Raw genomic sequence first — 9,408 nt, forward strand, 5'->3', positions numbered from 1 at the left:
GTGTCCACGAAGGTGAATGTGCGGGTTTCAGTCAACATGTTCGGTCCCTTGCAAAATAGCGACCTGATTAAGGCGCATATGTTATGTATCATACTTATTGTTCCACTAGTTCTTCATAGCCATCAGTGAGGGCGCGGACAATGCTCTTAGTAATTATGCAGACCAAACACAATAAGTATAGTGCTAAGTATCAGTATAAGATGAATCATGATGACGGCAGAAACTTCTCCAGTAGTCTTACGTTTTCGCGTTGAGGGCGAATCGGTTGGGGTGGGTTGCGTGTTGCGTAGGGTGAAAAGACGGTGTACTGGCTAGGGGCGATAAGCTGCTGAAGGAAGCAATGGGAAAAGATTGACTCGACAAAGAGTCCCATGGGTACCTTCGTTAGTATCTGAGCAGGTTTCCTGTTCATTCGAATATTCCCATTTCCGTTAGCCTGGGGTGAAGTTGCTTGAGAACCGCCAGGAGTCTCCTGTTCACTTTGCGTGGCGGTATTAGGGGGGGACAAGGATCGTGGCTGGAATATAACCAATTGGGACCGGATAAGTTGTATCGGTTGCCCATCTGGACCAAGAGGGATGCCTTTGGTATATACAGCGAAAAGTCTGGCTTGAACGCCCTGGGAACCGTTGGTAGGGGAAAAAAAAACATGGGGAATGGAATGACAGTAGCATGGGTCTGTTGAGATGTATCGATAGAGGTGGGTAAGCCTGTACCAGCCGTCGCAGTGGCAGAATCCGAAAATCCCGTATCCCCGCTTGCATGTTCTGGCGGAGCCACTGCACGTTCGCGCTTGCGATAAGGCCCTCACTTTGCGCTCGTTATCCTCTTTTTTCGCTCAGAATCTGTGCAGTCGGATAAACCGTAACATACGCAGCGACCACATGGCCCTTGCACGCCTTTTGGCAATTAGTACATGCATTTGATCTGCGTGCGCTTCGGTTTATCTGATGGTGAACCAGAATGACATGTATGGATAAGGGTAGTAGACTATGGGTAGCGGGGATGATTGGTTGCCACTTTGGTTTTCAGCTGTGGTAAGGGAGACTTCAGAAACTCGCATACTGGGCAAATCGATCACACGCACTCGTGAACCCCGGCTGGTTGGCCGTGGTTGGTTGGTTGTGGGTTTCCGAAGTTGACGGTGCCGCTCTGGAGCGGATGGCGTTAATTATGGGATTCAAGAATGAGAGCGTCGTTGGTGATGCTCAGGATTGTACGAGATTCCTGCATCGTTTGTCAATGCTCGATCGAGGAGGAACAGTGCCATTGCCCTGATCATGTCGATGCCTCGAAGCTTCCTCAAAGCTAGGCATCCCTACCCGACGATTATGACCTCGAAGAAAGTCTCAAAAACTCACACCATTGAAAGCCTTCCTACCACTCTCGCAAGCCCCGCGTCGAAGAGAATCGCCTGCACATCGAACCAAACATGACACGCAATCTCTTTCAACAACGACCAGGCTCGTCTTCTGGGTTTTCGGCGATGGTTACGATCGTACTATCGGTGTCGACATCGCGTTGAACAGGGATGTCGAGGATCTTAAGAAAGCAATCAAAGAAGAAATAAAGAAAGCATTGGAACACGTCGGCGCTGAAGCACTTGTCAAATTCGATGACAATTTTGAGGAAGCGCTCAATCTCACCGAACGACCACTATCAGGCCGGAGGGAGTTGGGACCGCTCTTTTTGCATAAATCTCCCAATGCTGCTCGTTGCCTCGATATCGTGGTAATACCCAGTGGTGCGTTCTCGTAGGCGCCGAATGAGGGGCTGGGACTTGCCGTGTGATGGAAAATTTTTTCATATTTATTTGGATTAGTCAGTTCCTCCTTTCTTCCCTCTTAGCTTTGTCCGTTGTTCGTTTGTCCGTCCATCCGTCCGTCCATCCGTCTGTCTATCCCTTCATTCCTCCCTTTTCCCCCTTAGCGCTAAGCAGCTGCAACGAACGGGTGGGCTTGGCTCGCCTGCCTGTTCAGTTAAAGCTATAGCCATTTGATCTTGATCATTGGCTACCTGAGGCCCTCGACGCGCTGGTCATCGATGGCTGGATCCTCTCTGGGGGCTAATGGGAAAGCGTCTAAGATTTCTTCCGTCCGCACCTTTACCACCCATTCAGATTTCCGTCTGCAAGTTCATCATCCGATCAACCCTCGTGCAGTTCATCAAACATTGGGTATCCCGTCAATTGGGTTTCAGGTGGTTGTACATCGCATCTCTTTTTTCTCTTATTACCAAAGGATTTTTTTCTTTCTTTGTTATCTCATCTGGATGAAGCGCTGACTCTTGTTGCCTCCACGCCCCTCACCATGGGTCTCTGAAATGGAGGCCACCGGCTGATGCATACTGAGGTCGTTGTCACCCCGCTGCAGGGGTGCATGGGTATGACGTATGCATGGTAATGTACCGATCACTCATCATCTTGTTGCTGACATTGATGTTCCATAGGGCTCCGGGCTCCTTTTTATTCTTTTTTCCTTTTTCATTCTTCTCATGATACTTCATTGGGGTGCACCTGGACTGCTGAACGTCAACCTGACGAAGCTGTCTTGCCAATGAATGCGCTTTGGCTGAAGGCCAAGGCCCTGACCATTATCTTACACCAATTTATTATTTTTATTTTTTATTTTATTCCACACTGGACACGACACGCGACTACCTGATGGGTTTGAGTAGGGGGGCAAGGGAAGCGAGAAGGATGTGTCTAACACGTTGGTGGTTGTGATGCGGAATATGTATTGATGGAAACAACTGTATGTGATATTATATAGAAGCAGGGACACGTAACCGTACTTTGAAGTCACATGATGTAATGTAATATCGCGCTTGGTGAAAAAAAAAGTACTGCGGAGTTGGTGTAACACATTTGTCTCTTTGCCTCACTATGAAGGCTCCTAAGATCCGCTCCCGGGCCAAGAGGGACCAATATCGACAAGCCGGTATTGGTCCAAAGCAGTTCAGAGCCATGCCTCGGTAGGTTTACCGTTCCTTGGCGTTCCATTTAAGCATCAACGTTCAACTAGAGAAGAGGCAGTAGAGGCTCACCGCCAGCGTATGGAGGGTATTGATGACCCACAAGTACGCAGAGAGGTTGAAGCAGCGGAAGAGCTGGTGGACTCCACCATCTTTAAAGCGCTGAAAAACACTGGTAAGTTTTAGGATATTTTCCCGTCCACTTTCGCCTGACCAACTTGCAACACAGTGCAGTTGGATATCGATTACGCAACTGTAGCCATGCACAACGACGAGGCTACTCCGCCCTCGAAAAGCCAAGCCAGACCCATCGAGCTGGCGCTCCCCACTATGACACCGGAACAAATGGCCGTTCTTCGTCATCCCGATGGTGCGGCGATCGAGGACCGGTCAGGGGTCCTTCTTGCGATCCGTCTCCCAAACGTCCTTATGGGTATTCATGTCTGTATTTAACCGTTCATTGCTGTTCATTATTGACACGTTATCCAAGGAAAACATGGTTAATGCTGGCCACAAGTTGAGCCACACGTACAAGTTCACCCGCGACCAGTATCGCGCTACTTTCAACACCGCTTCGTCCGATCTCTTCAAGAACGGCCAAATCCAGTACGGCTATCGGTATCAGATTGGGCGAACAGTGAGTGAACTTTCTATCGTGTCATGACAGAGGTTAACAAATTTGCAGGATATTCCCCCCGGCATCACCAAGGATGCGCGGCAATGCGTGGAGCAAAGCCACGCTTTCCACAAGCAGAGCGAGGCCTTTCATCACATCCTCAATCAATATTTGGAGAGGCTTGCCCCAAACCTGTCACGACAAAGTCGCCGCATGTGGGATTCTATCCGCCGCGATCGAGACCCGGAAGGTTACTTGGCACACATCAAGTGCCATTTCTTCAGCCAATTTGTCCGATTCAACGCCGGCACCAAATTCCATGCGGATAAGCGATCTTGTTGGTCCGGCTTCGATGCTATTGCCGTTTTTGGAGAGTACGATGGGGGAGAACTCCAGTTTGAGGATCTCAAATGTGGCTTCCCGTCTCGCCCTTCGGATCTATTCTTCATCCGTGGTGCAGGCCTCCGCCACGATGCTGCGTCTTGGTCAGGAAGTGGGCGAATGGTGATTGCCCTTTTTTCAGATCGGCGCGTCTTTTTCCACGAGTCTGTTGAGAGGCCCAGGGATCTTTACCCAGTTTATGGGAAGACCCACAAGGCTTTTCGTCGGCAGCACCCGTGTACGATGGCTACATGAAGGCCGTTTCCTCTTCCGCTTATTGTCAAATACAATTCCTTAAATAACAATCGCGTTGATGAGCATGATGAGTTGAGGTCCGTCTGCACGTTGACAGTTTTTTCGCGCTGGATCCAGGACTTTCACTTGAGTTCATTTTTCGGAATGATCAACGCCGTCTACCCTTTCAGTGTACCCAGCCGCACGCATCTGACGGTTCTGCGACCTCCTTTCTACATGCAAGCGATCCTTAGTCTCATAGCCGCTATCCAAGTTGCACAACCCGTCACATTGAGATGTCATCCTACTGCTCCCTCTGCACCCTGACGCTGTCTACCCTATTGAGTCTCTAGTGCATTGAATTCAAAGCATTCCATCTGACCCAACGTATCCCACGGCGCTACCTGCAACCCCTTCGTTCTCCGCCATTTCGCACTTCCACCGTGCGTTCTTGGGCTTAAAACATAGACTTGATTTAGTTGTCCAGACCCCCAAATTTTTGTTCTAGACGGTCGTCTCGTTGAGGAGATAAGGGGAGGAAGAAAGTTTTTTCATTCGTACTCGGGAACTCGTGGACGAGATACACGACAGCCATTTTTGGTGCAAGTTGGAGCCTGGGGGTTTAAAAAAATATTAAAAAATCCCACATACTTGTTAGGATGCCATCCTGTCATTTAAATATTTTATATGATTTTTTCCACTGCTGACTTTTGCGAATGTTTCGATGTGCGCTCAGAGGGTGAACGAGGTTGATGGGACTGATATGCCAAGGGGGATTGGAATTTTAATTCACTGATAAAATAATGTTAAATACGTTGTCTATATGTACAAAATTTGAACTAAAGCGGTCCAGTGGTTGTGGAGATAACGAATGGGTTGGGGGGATTCTTTCATTTCACCGCAAACGTCACTCTACCCCATGGTTGACAACCTGATGTGTTTCATGGTCTCTTTCTTTTAGCTCCCTCGTTGCAACCTCTATAGCCATTGTCTCATTGTCGAAGATAACATACATCAGATCACGGTGACGGAACATGATTCCTGTCATGCCCATGACGACGTTTGCGACGGGTAGCGACATCGTAAGAATGTAATTGGACTGCCAACCCACGAGCATATCCTGCGACCTCGTGGTCAAAGGCTACACGCATCAACTTGTCAAGTGCATGGATGGCATCGATCTTGCGATCGTCGACGGGGGTACACCCTTGGTGATCACACAAACCGATCCAAATGTCGATCTCAGGGTGTCCAAATCGTTTCGAAAAAACCGTGCTCCGATAAAAGTCAATGAAAAACGGTGGTGCAAGGACGACGACCGGGCCCCACTGATCGATCAGGATTTGTTTCTGGTCCAAATGTCAAAGTTTACTCACGTAGAAATACGAGTTCAGCCAGTGTGTAGTAGCCGTTATTTCCTTGCTAAGAGAGCAACCGTCGTATGGATGTTTCGTGTTGTCTGCCGAGTAACGAGAGCGCAAGATGTGCTCAAAAGTGGGAGAGATGGGTGTCTGGACATCTTCGCGAGTGATATAGCTTGCTGTTTCCACAAGCACGAGCAGAGCCTCTAGGGTATCCAACGCAAACCGTTTCAACGACCCACTGTGGGTATACCTACTCCGGAGCTGGCGGAGAGATGAAGAAGGATCTGCAGAAAGAAAGATGGACGTACATCGACGATCTTGTCGAATTGGGACAAGGGATCACTGTTGGAAATGATCGAGGTCATGTCGGGGGGCTCCTCTAAGCCTGCAGGAAACAAAGCATGCTTGCAACAGAGTTCAGATCAAGGACGTACGGAGCTGGATGAAACTCACCCAATCACGCAGCCGTATGGCAGGGATTCCCATTAGTCCAATACGCATACGAAGGGTGTTGATCTCGCATAGAGTGATTCGCTTCGATCCAGTCTTGGTGCGAGAGTTAAGCAGCGTGTCGGGCATGAACCAACTTTGATCGCGGAGGGTCTCGAAGGGCATTGGGCCTTCGGTGGCAAGGTTTTGCATCTCTTGCATGTCGTACGCCCACTTGGGAGGGGTTGATTGGGGAGATATGTGAGTGAAAGATGACTTACTGGCGCTTGCGTGTTTGTACGACTCGCAATTGGGTTAGGGCCTCTATTGGTGGTTCCACCGCTGCCCCCATTGCCGTTGGCATTCCCATCGCCACCCTCATCTTGGTTCCGAGGACCGAGAATGTGGTCCATTGTCTATGAAATGTTATGAACGTCCCCCTCTGAATATGTGGGCCTCACGTTGAGTTTGTCTCGGAGGCGCATGAGTACCTCGACGAGATTGTTGACATGATCCGCGTTTTCGTCTTGCAGGATTTCTTGGATATGATTCATTCTGTCCATAACGTGCATGGCAACGTCATTATAGAGCTCGTAGGCCATGCTAGGCATCGTAGAAGATGGGGAGGGGAAAGTGACGTCATGCGTCACCTCCCGCGTCACCTCCCACATCTTATTTCCACCATGTCTCCAGACGTGCCACCACCTTCCAGCTCACAACCATCAATCTCTGCAGAGCTAGAGGCGGGAATAATCCAAGCAGAGAAGAGGGTGGCAAAGGTTGGGGGGCGCGTGTTCAGCAAAGGCAGGATGGCGGCGCCAGGAGGCAAGACCGGAGGTAACGTCAGGTTACATGCTCGTACGACAGCTGATAACCGTGTTTTAAGGTGAGGGGGAGGCAGAAGGACAGGCTGATAAGTAAACAACGCGTCGATCATTGCAAGATGCTGACGGCGAGGTGCACAGGGCTCGAGGAAAAGCTCGAGGAAAAGGAAGGCCTCATCGCCGGCAGTGACGAAGACGAAGACGAAGAAGAAAAAGACCCAAAAGGCGGCCCAGTCCTCGTCTACAGCCATGGAGCCGGCCAGTGAAGAGGAAGAAGGGGATTGGGGGGAAATTGACTCGGAAGAGTTGGCATTATTAGGGGAGTATGACATGTCGCAGCACCACTAGAACAGGGAAAAATGACGAAAAATTGCATTATACGGCCATTCATTTACTTTACAAGTGTGGATCACACGTTCAGATGCGCCCTTCTGTAAAAGACCCATCATGTTTATAAATAATATGTACGGGGTTCATTCTCAAAAGGGTAATATGCCAGTGGTTCCTTGATCGAGGAACCAAAGAACTTTGCCGACGTCGTGGGAAATCCATAAGCTTAATGCTGATCATCAGGTGATCAGCAACAACCATGTCAATCCCTCAACGGAATTTTGAACAACTCACTGCTACGGTCCAAAACGTGCTTGAAGGGTTCCAATTCCCATTGGAATTTCAAGGTCATGCCCAATCGTTCCACCAATGGGAAACCTTGGTCCAGCCATATGCTCTCCAGTACACATTGGCACGCTCTGGGGAAGTCCGTTTTGAGAAATCGACGGTACCACGTATCTTCCCCTGCATCTTGTCGTCTCTTTTCATGGTTCGTCTTCATCGGATGTTGAACAAGGAGGATGTGGATCTTTCAGAACCGATTGCTGTTGCGCCCCTAGACAAGACGAGGCGATGTATCGATTATTGGCTTGGACATATTTCGGATCGGTTGGTTGCATTACGATCACAGCAGCATGATTTCCTCGAACTTCGAGACACTTCTCCCTTGGATGATGGGCAACATCTCACGTCTGAACGTCTTCTTCGATTTGCTTCTCGTCTGAGTGCCACATCAGAACAACATCGGCTACTCAGTAATATATATTTTTGCGCTGCTGTTGTGAAGGGGATGCGGGAGTCTGGAGGAATAAGCTATCTCGTGAGTGTGATATAACATCTTGCATCCCTAATTAATGACATTGTAGAATAACCATTCTTGGGGTGCTAATCAAAAGTGATTGTTGTTTCTTATCAGCTATGGGTTGTACTGATTTTTTTCAGATTCTCTTATGTTGCCCCTATGGGTATGGCGATTCTTATATCGCCCTTGGTCTTGCTTCTCGACAAGAACCTCGCGAAACCTTCAACGCTGCCTACGACAAACACTTTGCTATCGTATGCCGTCCTGCGTGGAGGATTTTTCCGGTCGAGTGGTCCTGAAAGGGTGCTTGAAAATGCACTCATTCGTCTCGTAATCTCTGTGTCTCAAACAGGAGAGATCGGCCCACAAGACTGCCACATGTTCAATGCTGCATGGACTGCTGTTTTGCCATGCATACCCGAGACCATCGATCGTGACCCTATCCCTCCTCTCGACGATACCGATGACGAGGAAACGGAAGGGGAAGCTCCCCGCTCTGTCGTGCATCGACAATCGCGTTCAACTCCTCGTCGACAGTCTCCACCCACTTCCTCTGCCGCCAGTACATCTACAAGCCGTCCGCTCCAACGGTCCTCACGTCCATCAGTTCCCTCTTCCACTAGGTCCACGGCTCGCCCATCCCTTTATCCACCCGACGTCGCACAACAGCTCCGAGTATTAGAACGCGCTATCAGGACTCTCGTGGTGAGGATGCCGAGTTCCACATCCCCGATCTCCAAGATATACAAAGTTGGCCTGGACTGGACATCCCCGACGTCCCTTCGTACCCCCTTCCCCCAACCCGCGCACAAAAGGTATGCACCACTTGATCCTCGGTATTTTTCTCATGCAGTAATCTAGATACTGAGCGAATTCGAACTCCCTTGCGTCTTGGAGACGTGTTGCTGGACTCGGGAGAGGTTTTCCTTCCCGCATCGTCTCAACCTGGTGTGTATTCGTAACTTGGGTGTCCATCATTGACTCACGGCCGGTCAGGAACCTATCAGGAAGCTGCGGCGTTTACTAGAATGCAGTGCTCTGGACGCGATGTGGCACCCGAAAACTCTGCTGCAGACTGAGGCCTTGGCCATGTCTGCAGCGGCTTTCCAGAGGTTGGTCAATGATCAAGGGATGGTCTTGGTTGTTGGCAAGCCTGAAGAACGCGTACTGGACCATGGTGACCTTCTCGCTCTCACCGGTGAGAAGGGTCATGTTGCATGCTTTGGTACGTCTTTATATTTCAGATAGACCATCGTTGATGTCCCTTTAGATTCAGACGGTGTTCGACTGGGCGAGGACGACAAACTAACGTTAGAGCGATTCGACAGCGTAGTGCAGGAAGTCTTCGATTGGCGGACGTCTAGGCCGCTAGTCGTCCATCAGCTCAGGGGGGCTGGCCGTCTCGCTGTGGACGGGTATGTTTTCTCGTTTCTCTTGCGGTCGTTCTTATATTCT

At 49.7% G+C, this 9,408-nt stretch overlaps 2 protein-coding genes across 2 annotated transcripts; one reads left to right on the forward strand and one right to left on the reverse strand.

Moving 5' to 3' along the window:
- Nucleotides 1-2,813: 2,813 nt before the first annotated feature.
- EI90DRAFT_3162986 (uncharacterized protein) lies at nt 2,814-4,225 on the forward strand (the record flags this gene model as incomplete). Its single annotated transcript, XM_039066282.1, has 5 exons — nt 2,814-2,973; nt 3,024-3,148; nt 3,203-3,414; nt 3,464-3,610; nt 3,659-4,225. Exons 1-5 carry the CDS (start codon nt 2,885-2,887, stop codon nt 4,223-4,225), a joined length of 1,140 nt encoding a protein of 379 aa, XP_038907338.1. The 5' UTR covers nt 2,814-2,884.
- Nucleotides 4,226-5,223: 998 nt separating this feature from the next.
- EI90DRAFT_3142280 (uncharacterized protein) lies at nt 5,224-7,153 on the reverse strand (the record flags this gene model as incomplete). The annotated part of the gene is made up of 7 exons (XM_039064987.1): nt 5,224-5,532; nt 5,581-5,829; nt 5,877-5,972; nt 6,022-6,231; nt 6,279-6,413; nt 6,459-6,600; nt 6,660-7,153. 7 exons carry the CDS (start codon nt 7,151-7,153, stop codon nt 5,224-5,226), a joined length of 1,635 nt encoding a protein of 544 aa, XP_038907339.1.
- Nucleotides 7,154-9,408: the final 2,255 nt, after the last annotated feature.

The sequence above is a fragment of the Cantharellus anzutake genome, assembly GCF_015039405.1.
Source record: "Cantharellus anzutake strain C23 chromosome Unknown EI90scaffold_469, whole genome shotgun sequence".
NCBI classification, from domain to species: domain Eukaryota; kingdom Fungi; phylum Basidiomycota; class Agaricomycetes; order Cantharellales; family Hydnaceae; genus Cantharellus; species Cantharellus anzutake.